At 30.2% G+C, this 24,243-nt stretch overlaps 1 protein-coding gene across 2 annotated transcripts in view; it reads right to left on the bottom strand.

The window, feature by feature from the left end:
- Window positions 1-22,949, bottom strand: part of LOC143083223 (uncharacterized) — a 33,026-nt gene extending 10,077 nt beyond the window's left edge. The window contains exons 1-5 of one of the 2 annotated variants that reach the window (XM_076259474.1): window positions 22,777-22,949; window positions 5,980-6,234; window positions 3,371-3,466; window positions 1,733-1,828; window positions 1,086-1,181 (exon numbers count right to left, since the gene is read on the bottom strand). In XM_076259474.1, coding sequence (XP_076115589.1) covers window positions 1,086-1,181; window positions 1,733-1,828; window positions 3,371-3,466; window positions 5,980-6,234; window positions 22,777-22,843 — 610 coding nt within the window. In that variant the 5' untranslated portion in view covers window positions 22,844-22,949. Of the gene's footprint in view, window positions 1-1,085; window positions 1,182-1,732; window positions 1,829-3,370; window positions 3,467-5,979; window positions 6,235-9,746; window positions 9,947-22,776 lie in introns of those variants that run through there. The other variant, XM_076259475.1, reaches the window with a different exon arrangement.
- Window positions 22,950-24,243: the final 1,294 nt, after the last annotated feature.

The following is a 24,243-nucleotide window of genomic DNA, read 5'->3' as shown; positions in this document are numbered from 1 at the left end:
GGGAAAATCAAATTACTGAATGCCTAGTTTTTTTGTACACTTAACCTACACAAGGCTTACATCGACTATCGACTGCATGTAGACAAAACATGATTTAAACTACATGTAAACATTGAGTTGTATCAATGGGAACGATATTATGTTTAGTTTATGTGTGAGTTACACTAATACAACACCGAGTTTAGGTCAATGTGAACACGGCCTAACATTGTTGGGCTGATGTTTAGACGAATTATATTTAACAAAATGTATTTTCAGCCTTGTATCACCATCACTGCTGGTGATCCGATGGTTAACATCTGTTTTTGAGTCGTCACTGGCTAGGACGTACTTATGTGCTGCTAATTTACGACGACACTATTAATGACACTAATATATATTAAACAAATTTAGATATTGCCACACAATGGAAGGTTTTTGTCAATGCTGGCATATTTATGAATGTTATCTATCGTAGAATATGTGCAATAAAAAAACCTGCTCGGATCAATATTCGTTAATAGTCATGCCCATCTCTACTATGTATAAAACTTTTTTGGTACAAGGTTCAGAATACTGCATGGTTTATTTTATAATAATACATTGTTGATAAATAAAAAAATACAGATTTCTGATTTCAATTTAAAACGTATAATTTTATATGAGACATTCACTTTGATATTAACCAGACTATCGATGCTTAATTGTTTGACTTTCTAATTTATATTCAAGACGTTCGGCTCTTAATATTTTTTATCTCACTCTAAAATAATCCCCTTCTAGTATTAATTCAGGATTTTTGTAAAAAGCATTTACAAGCCTTTATAGTTTCGTGGTTAGGTTTAAGATCTGTATCCTTGTGTGTTTTATATAACAAATTCGTCTACTAGAGCATACAGAGTTTTTGTTTAGAATATTTGCAAGTATTATAATTCAAGATTTGCATTCCTCATCTTTTATCTTAATTGTTTCACATTCAGTTTGCTGAAAGGAAAAGGAGAATCACAATAATCATACTAGTCTTGTCCTTTCATTGTTTTGTTGGCTCCACCAAAATTTTCTAAAAGCACTTCTTTTTCATGATTGAACATTTGCGACATACTTACAAGTTTGGCAAATACTTCCAGAATATCCTCCTGGACAGGAGCATGTTCCACCAGAACAGGTACCAACACCACAGTTTATATTGTGACATGGATCATCTATATGAAATACATCATTATCATCAATGCTATTGTAGTCGTTTTTAATGTGCTTACCATGGTAAAAACAAAAAATCTTAAATTTGCTAACACCAATTCGAAAACTGAATGCGTCATGAATGTTTTGTTTTTTTTTAAATTGAAATTGGTGCCTAAACGTCATGTTTAATTATAAACTTGTACACGTATATGTTTCATAAAAATTACTGAGTGGAATTTATATTAATTTGTTGGCCGAGGGACATTGGATTTCACAAATGAATATAAACGTTTATGGAATAAGATTGACCTATTTCATCTAAAAATGTGACCGGGCTATTTAATATTTAGTCATTTGAACTTCTCCAGTAAACACTCATCGATCCAGAAGTTCAATTGGTAATATCAAATTCGATTTGCTCTGATGTTTGCACATTTAGGGAATTCTAAATCAGGACGACGAGTCCGTATTTCTTCTTTTGCAAGTCAATTTTCAAAAAACAAAAGATAATATTTTAAATTTGGAGAATCAGAAACACTTTTCTCTAATGTAAACACGGACTGATACTTACAAGTTTGACAACTACCACCCGAGTAACCACTGGGACAGGAACATGTTCCGCCGGTGCAGGTACCAACACCACAGTTTACACTGTAACATGGATCATCTGTGCAATAAATTAAAATTTTGCGACTCATTGTGTATAGATATTATTATTGTATGCATGTTGCAAGGTAATATTCCCATAGAAAGGTATGAAAAGTAGGCCTGCAATATTTTTAAATATTTTATGTTCTCCTAATTTGAAAAACTAAAAAATGACACCGACTCTAAATTTGTGACATTATGTTTTTCATATTGGTTGAATGCTTATGTAGTAGGATTTTATCCGTTGAACTTTAATTCACTCTTCATTGTATTCCTTGTTATATTAATTCATTATCTTAAAAAAAAGTTACAAAATACTTTTATAAGCTTTCAGGATAAGTATCTAGATATTTACGCATATATCTTTAGTATGAAAAATTTCTTAATCTGAGCATATAAAATTGAGAATGGAAATGGGGAATGTGTCAAAGAGACAACAACCCGATCATAGAGCAAATTAAAGCCGAAAGCTAACAATGGGTCTTCAATGCGGTGAGAAACTCCTGCACCCGAAGGCGTCCTCTCAGGCAACCCTAAACAAATATGTATACTAGTTCGGTGCTAATGAACGTCATAAATAACTCCGAGTTATACACAAGAATATAAAATTAAAAATCATACAAGAATAACAAAGGCCAGAGGCTCCTGACTTAGGACAGGCGTTTTGTTTTGTTACTTTTCGATTATAGCTACATTATAAAACTAATAAAATTGGAACGCCCGTTTAACTCTGTAGCTAAAGAAGTGTTTCAATTTATTTATTTATACGTTTAGCGTGAATGTATATTATACAGTCAGGGGCATTACTTAAACAAGTAACAATTAAAATTACCTATTCAAGTAATGTTGAAAACGAAGCTATTTCAAATATTACTTATATAAGTAACTTTTCTGAATATTATTTTTATAGGTGTCCAATAATACAGATTTTACTAGGTTTAACAATTTTTCACAGTCATCTGGTTATTTTTCCCCTGGCATATTAAATCTAATCCTTCTGAAACACTAATTAACTTTCTGACGTACTTATCTTTCATACAGACGCTTCTTGGTCAAACATTGGTATCTTGGGACAATTAAATTCTCATTTTCCTCCAAAATCTTGAAGGTAGACTGATATAAATAGATAGATACTTGTGAATTGATTAAGACTTGAAGTTATTTATAATTTGTAACCCAAACCAATTACACATGTTCCTTAAAAAAGTTTTAATACTAATTTTATTAAAAATGTATCAAATAACTTATTCGAGTAATATTTTTGTCATAATTTTTAAAGTAACCCTTCATCTCTATAATCCTCTCAAATATAAGAAATTCTTAACTTTATGATATATGAAATAATGTGAAAACTCATCAAAACTACATTTAGTCTATGTTTTATTGAAATTTAAAATAACTCTATTAAGTAATTTTTTTATTTTCAAAAACAAAAATTACTTAAATAAGTAACTTTAAAAAAATTACTTGTTTAAGTAATGCCCCTGACTGTTATATCATGTCATATAACCTATATCATAACTATGTACAATAAAAAAAATACACAAAATAACATACTTACAGTTTTCACAGCTGACTCCATAATAGTCACTAGGACAAGAGCAGATTCCATCAGAGCAAGTACCAACACCACAAAAAACTGCATAACAAGGATTAGCTGAATACGAAGAAAATTTTGCTCATTTAAAATGTTTAAACTTGTAGGAGTAATTCCCTTGATACTGACAAGTGTGTTGTTTAGTCACGAACGTTTTGAAAAAAGTGCTAAGAACAACATTTCAAAACATGAAAAAATCACCAAAAGACAGTAAAAGACCAAAACAGTACGTTACAAGCTCTAGTATATAGGTCATTGTTTCAAGGTTCTTATGACAGAATAAATATTTGGGGAAAAATGATTGTAATTATATATATATAAGTTCTAAATTATCTAACCTGTACCATTACTTCTTTAGTACGTATTTTAATGAACTATAGAACTAAATTGTGTGTGAAAAACAACCAATCCTTTTTTTCTCAATTAGTATATACCATCAAGTCTGAATATATTTAATATGTCATAGAAAACTGAATTTGTCATAACTTACGATCCACTTTAGTCGTAAGTTTTGTTTTTTTTTTTTTTGTGTGTGAAATTGATTACTAATGTCTTCATGAACGCCTTATAAAAAGCCAAGGGGAAAGTAATTTTGAAGCATTATTTATATAATACCTTCTTTTTCTCATTTTTGTGAGATTAAGAAGTTCAAAAATTTATAGAGTAAAACAAAATGAATCAGATATACGTAAAATACGTATTGTAGATGTTATTAAGATGTATGAAGTAAGTGTGTCTTTAAAACAAGACGTATATTACTAATTACTTTTCTATTTTGTTTCGACCGAAAATTTAAGTAATGTTTTTTTTCTTAATGTGTTGTAAGGGAGATGACCTGTGAATGATGTGTAATAAAATATATTATGTCTATATTTGACGTCTTTATGTTGCTTTGTGAACACAGCCGTATTAAATTTAGCTCAAAATATATTTGACACATGCGCAAAAACTTACTAATCACATTGCTGTTATTTTCATCTTTATTCTTATACAATATGTACGTTTTAGCTTTATATATTGTTATTTAAGATACATATTTTCCATGTAATTTTTTTTTTTTTTTTTAACTTAAAACGTACGAAAATGTAGTGAGCATACTTCATAGTAAAGAAACGAGAACAGCCAAAGAGTTGTAAGGTACTTTCGTAAAAACAACTTGTCGAATTGTATGATAAAAAGATTAATACATGTCCTTTTTTATATCGACCCTGATATAATCCTTCATTTATATCAGCCCATAACCTTAGTCTTAGGCTAAAATGAAGGTTAATAATTCCTAATCCCATATTGAAAAGGCAATGTATTAATCTCTATATAATACTCTTGAATTCTTTTTTAATCTCTGTGTGTGTCGGAAAGAGTTTTAACTTGAACTTGAACTAAACTGATTATAAAATCAATCGTACTATCACTATATCAATTCATTTTCCAACTAATACGCTTACACTCTGAAACATTGTTCAGATTAAGAAAACATATGTTAAACAATGCAAAGAAGCAATTTAAGAAGACATTGTACTGTTTTAATGAACAAATATTTTTAGAAACATCGTCTTTGTGTTGTCGGACGGACTTCTTAAGAAAATTTGTTTTTAAAGTACAAATCAATCATATATGGCACACTTCCTTTATTTCGCTCTAAAGAAATTAATATACGAATTTTTTTTTAATATGCAATCGAAAAGATAAACAAACAACTATAATTCCAGATGAATTAGTTATTCATCAAAATAACAATCTTCAATTTATTTATAACATTATCAGAACAATAGTTGTTACTATGTAAACATCTTCACAGTTATTTTAGAAAATTTGTTTTTGTATGAGAAAAAAGGAAGCTGTCATTTCATTTTTTAAATCAGGCCTTATGTACGAGATTGACACAATATGTGTACATGTTGTCAGAGAGTGAAAAGTAATAAACTGTGTAATAAAAATGTTCGTATGAAACAAACAAAAACAACAACTAGTACTGCATCTGATTGCTTTTCTAGATCTTTTGTACCCCAATAATTTTTTCTATAAATGAGCATAGTTTTCATTTAAATAAAAAATAGTAACATGTAGTATACGTGAATGAAACAGTAATATTATGACCACATAATCCAAAGACTACAAGAAGTAAGCATACAGTTCATATATGGTTTATCCCTCAGATAAAATTTATTTTATTATACTTTTTTACAAAATAAAAAACTAAAAACTGAGCAACATGAATCCCACAACAAACCGTTGAAATGTCAATTGCTTCAGAAGTGAAGCAGATCCTGCTTTCAGTGTAACATCCATCTTAAAGCATGAATTAAATGGAACAAAGATGGGAAAAATCGATCATCGGTAAATATGCATAACCTTGACATTTAAGACAATCTCGGATACGTTTTCAATTAAATCTAACTAGGTCACATTTCGTGTGAGACTAAAAATCAAACACTAGCCTAAGGGTATCTGAGATATACCGGTTTTGTCCTTTTGTGGTGATTAATTGAATATAAATTTCTCTAAACAACCAACTATGCATGATAAAATGAAATTCATCTGTAGTTATCCTCACAAATGTTAAACATACTCACTTGCAGGATTGGTTGGAAGGTAATAACAAATATCACTGTTGTTTACTAGCGGGAAACTTTGTTCGGAAACTACCAATATACTGCATGTCTTAGTCAATATGACATATTCAAAAGAGGAACACCCTGGGTACTTAGAACACTGCGCAGAACATTCTACTTTTGATCTTGCTTTCGTTTTGACCAGGACGTCATTTGCGGTATATGAACCAATCAGAGGAGCTTTATACCAAATGACAAGTTCCGATGAAGCAAAACCTGCAAAAAAAGTACCTACATAAGAACTTTGAATTGAAAAGTGTGGTTCAAGTTGTATGGGAAAACCTGAGTTGACCAAATACAAATTACAAGGTGTTCATTTCTAGAAAAGTCATTTAGCAATTTTATTTACTACTTTTGTGAATCCTTATGATCAAGGGTACGTTTTGCTTTTTTTCCGAAGTGTACAGAATAATGCTAAGTTATACTAAACAATCTACGTTGATTTTCCAACTAATCTAAACGATAGTTTGAAAAGTCTAAATCTAACTCTACTAAAGAAACAGGACACATGAGCAATTAGATTTGTCAAATTAGAATAGATATATGTAGTATCCTACGTAAATAAATCAAATCATTTTTAAAATGTGGCTTATTTATGTAGGAGTTCATTTGTAAGTGTTTCCAGTATAATAGGTACAATTTGCATTATTTTTTTTCAATCTGCACATAGTAGTTAAACGTATACACCGTATCGTTATCAGTCCGCCATTACTGGACAACACAAAGGTTCCCGTAAAATTTTGTCGTCGAAATACAAAATATCTGACGCCACATTTGAAAAGTGATTGTTGTATGACGTCAATAGTTAAAGCGGGAAAGATTCTCGGGTCAACCAGACAGATTTCCGTATAGTGATAATAACATTAACGGTACCAATTTTCCTGCACCAGATAAGGTGTAATCATGCAGGAGTGATGAGTGATGTAACAGTTGCATTATAAAAATAAATGATCGATTATGCTTCCACTCTATTGTAGTTGACGTCAAAATAAAATATTTAAAACATATTTAAAAGTGGCAAATATCGAAACCTCATTGGCTTTTCTTTACTTTCAGTAATTCTGGTATGAATTTTAAACTAAAACATTGCAGTTAAAGAATGGTAACTCTTGGCGAATAAGATTTTCATAATTATTTAAAAACAACATATTTTTTCAATTAGTCATTCTAACGTAGAAAGGGAAAGGACATAACACATGAATGATGATAATACTATAATAGCAGTCAGCTAATTTATCTTTGACATATTATATTGTAATCAGGAGTGTAACTTCAGACGCACCATATTCATAAACTGTTCAGTTAAATTATAATTATCATAGTTTTTATATGTACGTCTAAGACACTTTTACTGGTTACATCTGAAATGTTGTTTTTTTTTTTTTTTTAATTTTGATGCCATTTACAGCCAAATATCTGGTATCGGTATTGATTGGACTTTGACACTAGTTGCTTACATAACTATAAACCTTCTGTATTCTGTTGGATAGTTGTTTATTGGCAATTATAGATTACCACTTTTAATATATGTTTAAAATAATGCATTCATTTTAAAAAACGTGAGAATTGTCAAATAAATTCTCCTTCAAGTGATTTCTTTTTCATCATACCATATCGACACAGTTGGAATGCATACTTATCCAAAAACTCAGTAAGTTATCAAGATATATGCTTATGTTTGAGTTTAATCAATTAGTGCATACATTAAGATTAGTAGGTCAAGGTTTACTTCGTTTCGGGATCAAAACGTCGGAAGCTATGTACATTCATATATAAATGCTCATTGCATTTTATTCCAATATTCTGTGATTTAATATGTCAACGAAAAAAAAACACACAGGTACATTGTATTTGTTTGTTCTTTACTATTTCTTTCGTCTTCTGCAAAATCCCCTAAAGTTGACATACTGTGTTAGAATAGAAGAAATTCGTTAGATAAACATTTGTTTTGCAAGAAATATCCATTTGATATTGATAATCGATCTTTGTATTTGTCCCTTATCCTCTGGCATACTAATTCCGGTTCCAAACTAAACAAATGAATATATATAAATTAATAATCTATTACTCTTTTTTTGTAATTATATTTGAAGTTCATAATTATAAAACTGTGTACTTCATTTAACTAATTTCCATGTCGATATCAGGAAAATGCCGAAGTTCATTTAGAATATTGATCAATAGAACTTGTACTATGAACAATATATTTAAAGTTTCATCTGTCGTTTTGTTTAATGAGATGATTGTTCAATCATTGACCTTGGATATATATCAACTGCATTACAGTTTGAAAGCCGACAAGGGCATTATCTTGTTTTGTTGTCTAATTATCGTAATGTAATTCATTCACTGAACTTATTCGTAGTTATACTGAAACGGCTGTCACTTGAATAAGGTAATAAAACAGATTTACAATAATGTCTTTCATTTTGAAATGCTGATGAACTTATTTCTAGAATACAAACTTTAAGATTGATATCAAACAATATTCGTTGAATTAAACACTCACAACTCCCAGTCTTACTCGTTCAGTTATTCCCTCGACACTTAAATGGGTTTTCTTTTAAACTTTCAATTTCTAGAACATAAGCAGAATGCTATATCTGCTTTAAATACTGGGCATGCAGGTAGGAAAACAAGAGGGTATGTTGAATAGTTAGGACTTCATCATTGAAACAGCCGACAAACAAACACTTCAAAAAGCAAATGTATTGGATAGTATAAATCAAAGGAGCATGAGACTCACGCAAAATAGACTCGATATTCTAGTCCACATGTTAACCGAACGTGACTTCTAATTTATGGATCTTTACGAAGAGTCTATAAATCCTTCAGCGAAAACGAAATATTCTTAAACACCATATCAACAGATAACGAATACAACAAGATATGCATTTTAACCTTTACATGGTTTGACGAACAATATATTTTAATATGACTGCCTAAAGAGATAGTCACTTTCGTTTAACAGGAAAAGCAAAATCAAGATTGTATCTCCCGATAACGGAATAAATACCATATTACAATTTGATATATATATATATCACTTTACTCTTCCTATATGATACGTAATATTAAAATCGTTTGGACACACACATAACCATTATTTTACCTCAATGCCATGCTTCAATTTTCTCTTTAATACTGTCGTTTTTCCTATAAAAACTTATTGACCATGTCCAGAGACTTAATGAATATAACATTTTAATATCAAATATAGCGACAGTTGTATCCCATATACTTGGAAAAATTATCTTTTATAAATTAAAACAATAGACAAAATGAATTAATTATAAATTGGTGGACAACTCTTATCTTTGTATTTGTTTGATCTTTGCCTCCATTTATATTTTTCTTATATTGGGGGAATGAAAGAGACGGAGGACGAACCAATAACGGACGGAAATAAATATTCTTTTCAACAAAATACAAACGTGTTTAAAATTCTAAAATACGCCCTACAGGTGAAAAGAAATATTTCATCTCCAAAATAAAATCATAAAGCTAACACAACACACGTTTTCCCCATAACCAGAAGTCATATGGTTGTCTTCTTGATTTGACAAAATCTATAAATATCAAAGTTCAGTATCATGATGGGTCAGCATGATACGCTGATCAAATGTGCAAAGATAAAATTAACAGAATTGTGGTCTTTAGTGGATAGTTTTCTCTTTTGCAATCATACCACATCTTCTTATATTTATGTAACAGTTTGCTTTACTTACCAAAGTATTTGAAAAGTTGAACAATACTGAGTAGGTGCGCCCAAAATGCAATCATTGCTGTTTTCTCACAAACTCACTCTAAATGACCACTGATATACATCCCGAAGACAATATGTCTATTGAGCAAACGTTTTATAGTTTCTTACAAAATAAGAGAAAACACAACTGATCCGTTTAAAAATTGGGATCAGCAAATCTTAAGAATTACTTTTTAAAGGGGAAAAATATCGAAGAGATTTCTAGAATTAAATAATTGCTAATGATCTACCTACTCACTTTGAATTTTCAATATACAAACACAAATAATTTCAATGTGCCAATTATATCAGGTTTTTACGAACAGGCAAACGCAAACATAGTTAGTACGTTCATTAACTGGCGCATTGAAATTCTTAAGTTTCAAAAAGAGAGAAAATGTGATAGAGCGTTGTTTTACTGAGGATTAGTATTTAGCAATTAATTTGTATTGTTGTGACATATCATCGTAAAGTTCTAGGATAGTGAAAGGTGGTATAGTTTTGAAGTCAATGACACGTAAATTAAAATAAATTCATTCAATTATTCCGCATTTTTTTTTTTGTGAAATCTTTTATCTTTCAACATACTCAATAACATATGCAATACAACATTAAAATTAGTGTTAAAATATTAAAATATACAGCCTTTAAAAAAAAAAGGGACATTCTGTAAGATTATTATAAGAGACTATTACATTGAATCAACATATAAAATTTGTGTCTATTAAAAAAAAGTTTATAAAATACTTTTTTTTTACAGTATAAAACATTTCTGTGTCTAATTGAAATAAGATAACATACTTTGACACAGCAACGAAATTTATTAATATCTGTAAACAAAAACACTTCATTAAATAGTTCTTTTTTCATAAATTCGTCATATACTGGACACGATCAAATAACATGGGCTTCAATGTATTTACAATCATCACAGTCAAACATCCCCGTTTCAATTTTTATTGGTACCTCTTCACATCGAAATTTGACAAAAGTCCTTCTTTGTGTGAAATGACAAGAAAATTGTACAAGATGTCTCAGTTTCAAAACTGTTCTTAAATAGATTATATATTCTAAGTTTGTTCACACCTTTAACGCCAATTATGGAACAAAAATCACGTAAATCATGTACGTGGTTAGCCAAGAGATACAATGTAAGACGGAAAATAACATTGAATAGGTCTAACAGACTTTCAAACCCACATATGAAGAGAACATTGATGTATGATTTGTACAAAGTATGTAAACGTCTATCATGTGACCTAATATTGATAATTAGAAGAGATACGAGTGCCGATGAGCCAAATCTCCCGAAAAAATACTGACAGTGAAAAACAAATAACTACAATGCGATATCGCGTAAATGTTTAATATAATTAACTGAATGACCAAAACCCTTTGTGTGTGTGGTTTCGCAAGCTACAGGGTATTATTAAAACATGTGACATTGTGTATTGTAAAAGTAGCTTTCACTGAAAGTGACGTTCGTTTTCATTTAGTTCGATTTGCTTCGAATTTTTGTCAATACTTCCGTTTCCCTTATAGCACTTGCTGAAAAATCCGGACAGACACGACCAAAACGAAAAATAAACGATCTGAAAAGAAAAGCAATATTGATTTGGTGCAATATAGAATACCTTACGACTTATTCCTACATTAGCAATTACCACATGTACTAACAATACTTGACAATACTTGGCAATGTCGGTAAATTTAATTATAAAAATTAACATGATAATCTAATTAAATTGTCTGTGATCACACGGGTGTCTACCAATATATAATTATGTATTGTAATTGACATTTTATCGTTATTGTATGAGTTTACATTAAAGTCATGTGCATTGCGGTGGAGTCATAAACCATGAGTGTTACATGATAAACAAACCTTACATGGATTTAATATTGATAAGGTTCTTTAATTAATCAACGCACTCGAGTGGTGGCAGAATGAATAAATTATCTAATCAATCAAATTAATGTCGATGCTTTTAGATGCATATGCAATTGTCACATTCCAAAAAGCTGACAATGCCTATATGTTACAAAAAATTATCATAACTTTTTAAAAATGATTGGAAAAGAATTGTTTGTCTACATAGTCTCCTCTAGTCGTGATTTCGAAATGTAGCTTTTTCTATTAAAACAATAGCGTGTGCACATGATGCAGCAATAACGACTATATGATGATATAATAATCTCCGTCAATACACGATATAAGAGTCATTTCAATGAATATGATGCACATATTTTCTTCTGTTCAACATAAACATGACTGCTAGTCTTTGTATCTAGTCAATTATAAAGAACATTTATGTATATTCATTGACTTTTTATGTTTACTTGAAAACAAAATGTAGTGTCTATGGCGCTATCAACCTAACATGTAATCAGGAATACTTTTTTTGTATTTTATTTGTAAGTTCTTTTCATGTTTTCCATATCATTGTTTACTTTCAACCTCATCTTTTAACTAGATAAGTCATTAAGAGAACTTTACTCTGATTACACGTACTTGAAATAACTGTTAAATTTGTTCATATCATAATTTTCTTTAATAAGGGCGATTTAAAACTTGACATGTTGACATGTTGCATAGACGTCTATTTTTTGCAATGTGCATGTTACATGTTTTACACTTATTTGACCCCTTCCTAGACCAAGCTATTGTATTATGTGTAATTTTATTATCGTTTTATGTTTTGCATTCATTATCATCTTGTTGTGAAAATGTGCAAAAGTCATGTGTATGCAAAATATGTATTTGTATATTTATATATATTGTTTATTTTTGTATGAGAAACATTTTTGCTCTGATTAAATAACAATATTGCACTTCTCCTACTAATTTCATTTATGCAGTGACTATATAAAACACTACATGTTTTAAAAAATCATGTGATACACGCTGATTCATTCAATTGAATGTTACCCCTGGTTGTTTGTTTGGATTGAAGGAGAAAAGCATACATAAAAGTAAATATGTATCTAAACATCTAAACATTTGACAACTTTACAACAGGTGTTCTCCATCGAATAACCCGTGAACATACCAGACGTACATTATAATGTATTTATATTTGGTCCGAAGTTAAGACCAACACTTTTAGATCTGTAAATTTAAATTGGGATATCGGGACAATACTACCTGGACTGTGTTCACCATCAAGGAGGGACGAAAGATACCAAAGGATCAGTCAATCAATATACGATGCATCAATTTAAGTTTTATAACGTCATTAACGTAGTAATTTTACTTCGTGTAATATTATGAGGACATTGAGTACATACATTCAGAAAAAATTAAACACATTTCATCTTAGCATTTTAATTACTCGTATTTACTGAGACCAGATTTGTTTATGTCATTTCAAGAATAAACATGATTTTCTATTCAATTTTGTGTTTGCGTGTCTCTGTTTTAGCGCCTGAATCGGGTTCGTATCTGCGTTCGTGCCTATGCTCTTGATTGGAATTGAAAGCCTATTGACATACAAATTCTGTTTTGTTTTATACCATTCGTACTAGATGTATGAAATTCAATAAGAACATGAAGACACAAGTACTGTAATTGCCAGCGTACATGTATATATCATACAATTTGTTTTAGACCCAATTACTTATTTAATATTATGACTATTGTGTTTATTGTATATGTCTACCCCAAATAATTTCAAGTAAATGTACTTATTATGTTGAACTAAGAACACAAATATTTATTTTGAAAGAAATTTTTCTTACAATCGATATTTTTTCTCTTTTCATTGATAATCTCTTTTTCAATTATTTGTCTTAATCAACCATTCGTGTCAATACAATTATTGTTATATTCCATTACAAATAGAGAGATTGATTAATGTATATATTAATTATACATAAAAATATTTCAGAAATTTGATGTTCAATATGAATTGATACAGATCAAAACAAACAGATTTTCTGTTCCATTTATTTAACATTTGGTAGTTTTAAATCGAAAACTAATCATTCTAAGTCTACCAAATTTTAATTTCTTATTTTTTATTTCATTTTTTTTATACATAAAAAACTGACTTGTTATGCACTTAGATTTTCCTCAAAACTTTAGCCTCATATCAATATCACCATTCATAGTTGTACCAGTGAGTGTAACATTAGATGTGTGCTTACTACCAAAATATCCCTAAATTATAATCGATGCAAGCAAAATGTTATAATTATGATCTTCAAATCGTTTTTTTTTTTTTTTTTTCTGGTGGAATACGTTTGGGATATGTGTGCATTTGAAAATGTCATGTATGTATATTTGTAGTTTCGATCATTTACTAGTTTGGTTTCCAATATTTCAATCCTGTTGGTTTTTTGGGGAAGCATGCAAGAAATGTATTTACATTTGTGTTATATATATATTCATGTCCTTTTTGTTTTATATCTTCTCCACGATTTCGGTTCGTATGCATCCTTAGCTTTTTAATTTGAGGATTTGAGCGTTTCTTATGATTATGGTTAATCTAGAACAGGGCTTCGGACGCATGACATTTATGACGTGCGTTTTTGTGTATCTGAGGTTTTGTTTATTTAAAGTTATTTTATCTTTACATTATTTATTCAAATTTGTTTCCTTGGTATAACATTTGAAATGAGTTTTATGGAATTTTAAACTGTAAAGAAATAACAAATGATTAGTTAAATTCATTGTATTTCTTATCTCAGTGGATATGCATGACTTATTGTCGGTTTCTTATGGTAACATGCATTAATCCATTAAACAACAATAAGTTGCACTATTTCAAGTGCTACGGTATATTGTTGCAGACCACTTGCATATCCATATACTTTAGTAAACTGTTAAGGTTAAGAAACTTTCAATATTGCGTGGTGAGTAAATAGTGTATTATCTACCAATGTTGTAATTAGATCTTTGAATATAGTTTACATTGGCACTAATATCGATTTTGTCACTAGCAAAATAAAACATAACAAAATTTTCTTCTTTTCAAACGGGATGTATGGAGACACACATACGTTCATTTTAATTATAGAGGGTAAACTCCAAACTATCCTACTCATTATATAAATATATTTTTGTCATTACACAAGTCATGTCTTCTTTGACTGTCCATGATGAAAATACTAAATCCCTGGGATGTGTTTTAGTTGATTTTAGTCTCTGATGCATAATGTTTTATCATCAATTGTTTTGGCTTTTAACTACATGTAGCCGTCAGTAAAAAGTAAAATCACAAAAGTACTCAACTCAAGAGGAAAATCCAATTCGAAAGTCCATAATCAAATGGCAAAATCAAATGACAAAACACATAAAAAACGAATGGACAAGAACTGTCATATTCCTGACTTGGTACAGGCATTTTCAAATGTAGAAAATGGTGGATTAAACCTGGTTTTATAGCGCTAAACCTCTCACTTAACAGCGAGTACTCTCAAATCGTACGTTCTTGTTAATTTGACCTGTTGAGACTATTTAAAATACGTTTTTGTTATTTATGTTAACATGTACCTGGTCAATATTCCATCTTTGATTGTTTTGAATTTTTACAAATTATCACTTCTTCTTACTATGAACATCAAACTTACTTTCTTTCTCTTTGAATACTGTTTCGGCACCTTTACATGAAGAACAAACAGTTTTATCGGGCACTAATTGCATAATTTTATTGTTGATATTCATCCAACATGTACCAAGTTTTTGATTAGTTTTATTGACATACAAGAAATTTGTTGGTATTCCTAAACGGAAGATTATATAGACAGAAGAAGAATTCTCATTTACCTGTTTATATTATGAGGTATTTTTTCATACTTGATGTTTTTCTAAAATTGTTTACCATTTCACAGCGGATTTATAATTTTACTTTAATCATCCCTTATTTTAATAAACTACTAGAACACACCCGTGATATCGCGGGTTCGTGACTGAATTAAAGTATATAACAATGCGTAAGCCTTATTTTAGTATTGGTATTGTCATCTGATAAAGTCATGCCGATTATAAGATACATCGTTTTCTCTGCTTTCAAAATTTTTCTGTTTGAACCCGTCGACCTGGAACTTATCAATTATTGGTATATTAATTATTTGGAAAACGAAAGGTCCTGGAATGGAGTATTTTTAATCAACAGCATTGTCCAATATTATTTATAAGTTGAATTCTTTGATTCGATGTTCTACGTCATGCCCACTATTAAATTGAAAACTGTACCTATACGTCTTATTTTAAGTCCAGATTTTTAGTATTCGTATTGTTATCTTAGAAAGTCTTACTGATTAAAATACTACAATAGGGAACAATTTGACAATGCTTGAATTTAGTAGTGTTAACCCCGTGATTATGACCAATACACCGTTTGGTGGTGCGCCTGTCAGATGCGGAACGTACAGATAAGGTTATAGGTAACAGGTAAAAAATTACTATTGGTATCGGTATCGGATTCGACCTGGAACTTGTTAATTATTGGCAATATTAATTATGTGGAAAACAAAAGGGTCTGGAGTGGTGTAATTTTTAATCTACACCATTGTCCTATATTAGCTATATATAAAGTTGAATTCTTTAATTTGTTGTTTTTACCCGATGATGGCTGACAAATTGGACCTCGTTATTTTAGTATTATAGATGTATTTACATTGTATCACAGATCAAACTGTTCACCATTGTGTGTAAATTTGCGTTACTACGTGTTTTGATAACGATAAGTCATTCCAAATGATATTTGATAGTGTGTCTTTCTATGTTGTGATGTTATACTATTGTTTCAGAAAAGGGAGAAGGTTAGGTTCCATTAAAACGTTTATTCCCGCTGCAATTGCATGCACCTGTTCTAAGTCAGGAATCTGATATTCAGTGGTTGTCGTTTTTATATAGATTATCCCGTAGGTTTTCACGTTTGAATGGTTTTACGCTAGTAATTTTTGAGGGCCTTTGTAGCTTGCTGTGCGGTCTAAGCCAAAGCTCCGTGTTGAAGGCCGTACCTTGACCTATAAAGGTTGTCTTTTATGAAGTGTCACCTGAATGGAGAGTTGTCTCATTGGCACTCATACCACATACTTCTTTATCTATAAATAGTATGTCTTAATCTAATATGTATTTTTTTAATACGGTTACTTCACGGGATAAAATATTCATTTGTCTTTGGTTTTTTAAATGTTGCAAGAAAAATTATTGTCGAAATTTCTAAAGTGTTCCCACATGTCCCATGCTTATGGTATCTTGTTTAAAATCGTTTGCTTATTTTAGATACCGTTGAAAACTGTTTAGAAAACAGCAGTGTTGTTTTGAAAGTATATAGCAAATGAATACGCTAGAATTATAATGCGAACCATTAACACGGCAAATATATAATTTTAAAGGAGTATACATAGATTAGCAACAAGTTATTTAATAATCATTGTGAACTCTCCGTACTCCATAAAAGTATAAAAATAGAAATGTCCTACTTAATATGAGGCTATTAGCTGCTGCTTGTCATGATCTCGATCTCTTTTAGGGATAACACGTACATTATATACAAATCATTTGCTAATAGCTTTTTTTGCAAGTGCGTGTTGTTGTTTTTGGCGATTAATTGAAGCACGATATTCATTCTTTGCCATATCAATTAAAAGCCCGCAATTTAAATTAGTCATTACAAAATGCAATATTGTGTTATAGAATTGCACATGCAGAATCTTTTCAAGACTTTAAAGAAATCAGGCAATCTATTAAAAAAATATCAGGAAATCTTTGAAAACAAACAATAACAAACAAAGTTAAAACAAACTCGGCGGTCATTACAAGTTATATCAGTGACTCTAAATCCGACCATCGTTATCTATCAAAACAAACTTTAAACTATGCAAATTCAAGATTCAAAAGTACCAAATGCAGAAACTGCACTGATATTTTTTAAAGGATAATATTGTAATATCGATGACACTGATTCAGACCATCTTCAATACTTTATTTTACAGAATATGAAATGTTTTAATTAACATAATGTCTGATTCTTATGAATAAAGACGAAAAATGATATATGAAATCTTGGTTATGACATTTTTATATCAATTCAAAATAACAACAGTTCACCTTTAGCATGGTAATGACTATGAAATATCTATACAATTGGTTATCAAAGGTACCAGGATAATAATTTAATACGCCAGACGCACGTTTCGTCTACATAAGACTCATCAGTGACGCTCAGATCAAAATTGTGATAAAGCCAAATAAGTAGAAAGTTGAAGAGCATTGCGTATCCAAAATTCCAAAAAGTTGTGCCAAATACAAACTATTAGATTTAGTTTTCACTGCAACATTAAAGTGGAGTTAAAGTCTTATAAGATTGGAAGTGTGTTTTATTATATCACCACTTTTATGACTTGTCTGTTGTTTTCTACAGCAGTTTGGTCAAATTGCTGACCAGTTGAACAATTTTTTATTAAAGCAAATTGCAATTTGGTCAGAATTTTTAATAAAATGCAATAGGTGGCGAGCAACACTAACAGTCAAGTCGCGGAAATTAAATAGTGTACTTTGATTGTCAGTGACGACTATATTCATTTCAATACATAAGGAAATGCTTGTATGGTTGTACCCAGTCAATAATGAATTTGGTATCGTTGTTATTTAGATATTTAAGCAAATAGTTTCGTAATTAATTAATATTGCAAACTCCCTGCACTCCTCTAAAAGTAAAAAAGAAATGCAACACTTAAAATTCAACTATATAATGGTGCATGATATGCATAATATCGTGTCCTTTCGTCATTTTCACGGATAACTATCTTCACATGCAATTCATTATGGTAGGGTTTTTTTTTTTGTTGATGTGATTTCTTTGTAAGTGCGTGTTGTGATTTTATTTGTCTTTTCAAATGCAATAGTTTGTTTTATAATCTGCACATTCAGGAGATCTATAACAAATCTATCCGAAATCTATTAGAAAACTTCCAAAAAATCTATTCAATAAATTATCAGGAAATATATCCAAACAAAACTTTAGAACATACGTAAAAGCTGAAAGCTCGATTATAGCCTGTGAATATCGGCGACTCTGAATCAAACCATCGTTATTTATTAAAACTAACTATTTATAGTATGTCAATTCCAGATACAAAAGTATGAAAAGCAGAGACTGCACGCATAATTTGTAAACAGATAATATTTTTATCGGTGACACTGATACAGACCATCGTCAATACTTTCTTGCTTAATACGACAACTTTTAAACATCACGCAAACAAACACATTGGAAAATGCAAATGAATGCAAGAAGTCTATATTTTATGATCAGGTTAAACCTAAAATATACTGTGTGCAAAAAGGTGATGTGAAACATCTATGCTTCATTCAAATAATCTAATAATTCTTTTTATATAAACTCTAAAACATGCATATGATTCCAAAAGATAGTTTCATATTTTAATGCATAACTAGATATTTTTGAGTATTTTAGATAGATAAATAAGTTTAATTAAATGCAAAAATGATAAATCACTTTGCCAGAAATAAGGACGAGAATGTATTTGTTAATTTAAAAAAAACACAGAAAGAATTAATATATCTAAGGGTAAACTCGCACGTCGAAGTGAAGCTAAAAAGACATTCCAAAAAAAGATTGATTGGTTGGTTGGAGATTGCTTAACGCCACACTAGCACAAAAAGACTCTATCGCCGGGCAATTTCAATAAAGAAAAGACGACACAAACACAAATAACAAACAAAAACCTGTATAAAAATAAACTAAAGACAGAGCTACACGAGCCTCAAAAATATTTGGGTGATAAAATGGGTAAGCAGATTCTGCTTCACTAGTGGCAAATGTCATTTTGCTCATGGTTAATACAAACACGGTGATGACATCATTCAAAGATGTCAGGATCGATGGAAAGAGAATTTGAAGAAACTTGCCCTTTTGTGAATATAGAAAAAGCATATTACAAGGAACTCATTTCACGGCTTAAACTATAAAGTGTCGTTAAAGACAAAAACAAGCAAAACCAAGGAACAAAGACTCAAAAAACCAAAGGACATTTACATCAACAGTTAAAAATAAGAAATAAGAAACAACACGAACTCCACTAAGAACCGGGAGTGAAAGATATATAATGATTATATACTAGACAGTAAAGTTTATATGCACCGATATTTTGGTTTTGTTAAAAGATAGGGCTGTGTGGCATATTTGCAAGGTTATTATAACGTGAATTTCTAAGATTTGAAATTCTGTTCAACCACCTCTTTTTACTTTGAATCATCTTCAGAATCCAATTTGGTCGCTATCCATGTGTATGTATACTGGTAGCATTTTAAATATGTGTTTCTTACAGATGAAGTATGGAGATCATATTAGAAGTTAAACAAAAAAAAAACATATTTGATTTCACCTCACAAGGGGCGTAGTTTTTGAAACAGCTGTTTTTACAAATTGCAACATATATAGTCGATATATTCCGTGTTCGTTGAACAAATTTTGTGTCTTAATATTAAAAACTTTAAATTAGATAAACTTAACAGATGTTGAAATCGTCAGAAAGGGAAATAAATGAGGCTTTCGTGTATAGTAATTGATATATCATTTCATTTTACCAGTCTTTAAAAACTTTAAGCATAATCGTGTACCTAATGTGGGAAATCAGGGCTGTTTCTTTGTAATGTCATTACAACGAAAGTTTATGTACAGACAATATATATTTAATCACTTGCTTCATTAATATTAACGTGTCATGCCTATGTCAAGACATATATACTAAAAGAAGGACGCAAGATACCAGAGGGACAGTCAAACTCATAAATCGAAAATAAATTGACAACGTCATGGCTTAAAATGAAAAAGACAAACAGAAAAATAATAGTACACATTACACAACATAGAAAACTAAAGAACTAGAGGTGATCTCAGGTGCTCCTGAAGGGTAAGCAGATCCTGCGTCACATGTGTCACACGTCGTGTTGCTCATGTTATAACAAATCCGGTAAATAGGATAGAAACCATTATTTACAGGCCGTGGTGTGAACCTGTGTGCGAATGATGTCAATTTGAGAAGCTCAATGGCAAGCATTTTACTTTTGTACTTGTGTGTAGCTTGTATATCGGGTAAATTTAAATCATGTTCTCTAGAAAGCAGATCTTGTACATTGAAATTGGTTCTAACATGTTGATATTTTAAGAAAACCATAACATATGTTCATTATATGTCGTACTAATTGTTTACTTTCACGTAAGCTATTTTCCAATATAAATAGTATGTATTGAAATAAGAAGAAGCTTTTCAAATAAAAAAAAAAGAATTAAGGAGGAAATGGGAATTACTTATGATAACCTAAATTCGATGTTGACTTTATTCGTATTTTTATCATTTATTGTTCTAAATCAGGTAACGTGGCGTTTTTTGTTTAAAGTACCTAATGTATGTTTGGATTGCTTGGCATGTTAAATTATTGACTAACAGAACAAAATGTACTGATCAACATTAAAAGAACATCGCTTAAAAGCATCATTGAATTCTACACTACCTACCAAAATACAAAGTCTCAATAGATTTGAAGAAAAGTATCTCGGAATCGGACTTACATATCATGATTATACACTTTTGTTTATACTTTTGTGATTCATTTTGAATTGAGGGCATATCATTGGTAGTTTATGGTTACGGATAATCTAATGAAATTTTTTTTAATGTTATAATCGCATCAACGTTTCCGTTGAGTATTTATTATTCCAATCAAGCTAAGTTATCTAGAATTACCACCTTAAAACCTATAAATATTTGTTTTTTAGTAGCGTAGTCATTGACATTCGAACTATTGACTCAATACTGAATAAACTTCTTTTATTTTTCAATATATTCTAACTGTACACGTATTGTTTCAATCAAGCAAGGGAACTCATCTTTCAATTTGCTACTAAACCGGAACCAATTTTAGTCCATGTTGTTTTGTTTTTGTTAAAGTCCCCTTTGATGGATTAACAACTAAAAACTACTTCCCTTTACCTTCATCTTCCATCATTATAAGTGTCATTCTAATCAAGAAGGGGATGTTCGAGTTTTATTTAAAGTCCATTTGATTCTTACTGTCGGACGGATGGACATAGCGATAACTAAACCTGAGGCCAAATATACCAAAGTGACGTTCAAACTCATCAATCGAACAAACACTGACAACCACATGGCAAGTGAGAAAAAAACAGACAAACAACAGCACACAAAGCACAACATTAAAAACAAAAGACTGAGCAACACAAACCAAATCAATAAAACACAGGATGAATCTCAGGTGCTCCAGAAGCGTTAGTGAATCATGCTCCATTTGTAGCAACTGTCGTATTGCTCATGTTTAGTATAAATCTGCTTATAGATATAATTTGGAAGGTCACATATATCCAGTGATCCCTAATTGATATTTTCATGACCCATTTCATACTAGAAACAAACGTATCAAACTGTCGCCATAAGATTCTGTCCATGCTTATGCATGACTGACCGTTTCCATAAATTCGAAAGTTAAATATGTGTAAATTTCAAATTCTTTGATAAATCATAAACGAGCAAATAACCCGTTTCTTGTCAACTATATTTATTTGAAACTTTTTAAAAATGACACCAAGAAACCTTTGTCTCATATTATCATACTCTTTTATATACTCCCACCCTGGCAGCGCAGTCTATGGTTTCCGATAATACCGTTCTCTCAGTAGTATTTACCATACACTCGGATATATTAAACAAACAAACACGTAATAACTAATAGATAAAAAACAAGCTCAAATTAAAGCTAAAACTCCTCCCAAAAGTTTAAGATACAATAATCACTCTAAGAATATTAAAAACTGTCTCACATGCTTTACAGAATTTATTTGTATATTCATTATTTTATTTATCTTTACTTTCTTTAATTATCTACTTTAACAATTGTGCGCTTATTAAGTTTTAATTGTTAAATTTATCTATCATTTTGTTTTTTTTTAAACACATCGCCAAAAACAAATTGTCACATATCGTTTAAGAAAATAAAAACAGATTGTATAAGTTTTACTCACCGAGATAATGCAATGTATAAAGTAAAACAGCGTACATCCAGCAGGTATTCATAGCTTCAAAGTACATCTACTGTAACATTTTCACTTTACATTTCCGATACCAATGTACTCAACTGGTTAACAGCATTTGTATATGTTAATTTTTCTTTAAAATACAATTTTATCACACGTTAAATTCAAACACCGTTAAAGCTGGGTGAACTATGGATTTTACATTAACAACACTGGTCAATTCGCTAAAGTCAAATTAAATTTAAAATATGCCATATGGCTACTTTTTAAAGTCTTATATTTATATCATATGATCACGAATTGTTTAAAATATTTCATAATGAAGAGACATTGATATATAAACCCTTCTTCCTATTTTATGGATAAATGAAAATATGGGATATAAACCATGGAGCAGCACTTAGATCTAAACCCACAAACAAAAATTGGACATACATGTATTTGGCAATGTTGCCTTACTGCTTTTCTTTTTCTTAATCTAGGTATAGCATGAAACGTCTACCTTTTCAAAGTACAAAAAAATGAACATATCACATAGTACAATATATAGGTACCTGGTATTAAGAGACAAAACTTTTCACGATATATTTTATTTTAATCTTGCAAAAATACTATAGGTCAATGTTCTTTCTAATTTTAATATAAAATGTGTTGGTCACATGCCTCGTTTCTATCTTTAAAATACATTGAAATGGTAGCATTGGTTAAGATTCAATTAAAAACACTAATTTTACTATCAAACATGTTAAATTTAGTATAATAATCTGCCTTTGATTTTTTAGGATTAAAAGCTCAAACACATCAAACGAATGAATAACAACTGTCATATTCCTGACATGCATTTTCTTATGTAGAAGATGGCGGATAAAGCCTTGTTTTAAAAGCAAGCTAAACCTCTCACTTGTACACGTATGATACTTGGTAAAATATGTTTAAACTAAAAAAAAAGGTTATTGAAAGGGTAACCAGACATCCAATCTACCTTAACTGTAATTTTGAGTATATATTTTGAACATTTTGACAGACAATAACCTTTAAGTGAAACAGGAGACATTCTAAGATAAATTTTACAACTATATTTTTTTCCATCATAACTTATAAGTTTTAACCTTACAGTATACATGATATACAAAGAGATAATGATTGATCACGTCTACAAGGAGCCAATATGCACAAGTTATTACAGCCCTAAGGAAAATGAACTTTCATGTCCTGCATATTGGATTACCATGAATTTAATGATTGTTTTAATTGTAGGTTATCTTTACATAAAATAGAGCACATGTTTTCACTTTTCTGTCACTTCATGCATTTTGCAGTCATTTTTCAGTATGTAGTGTTGAGGTTTACCCAAATTTATTATGACTGTGTTATGGTATTCTGGCACGGATATTGTTTTGATCAGAATTTACTGTTAGGATAGTTTGGAAATCATTTCAAATTATACATTTGGCA

This window comes from Mytilus galloprovincialis, chromosome 7 (genome assembly GCF_965363235.1).
Source record: "Mytilus galloprovincialis chromosome 7, xbMytGall1.hap1.1, whole genome shotgun sequence".
Classification (NCBI taxonomy): Eukaryota; Metazoa; Mollusca; class Bivalvia; order Mytilida; family Mytilidae; genus Mytilus; species Mytilus galloprovincialis.
The sequence above is the reverse complement of the archived record's forward strand: the minus strand, read 5'-3'. Positions and strand labels throughout refer to the sequence as shown.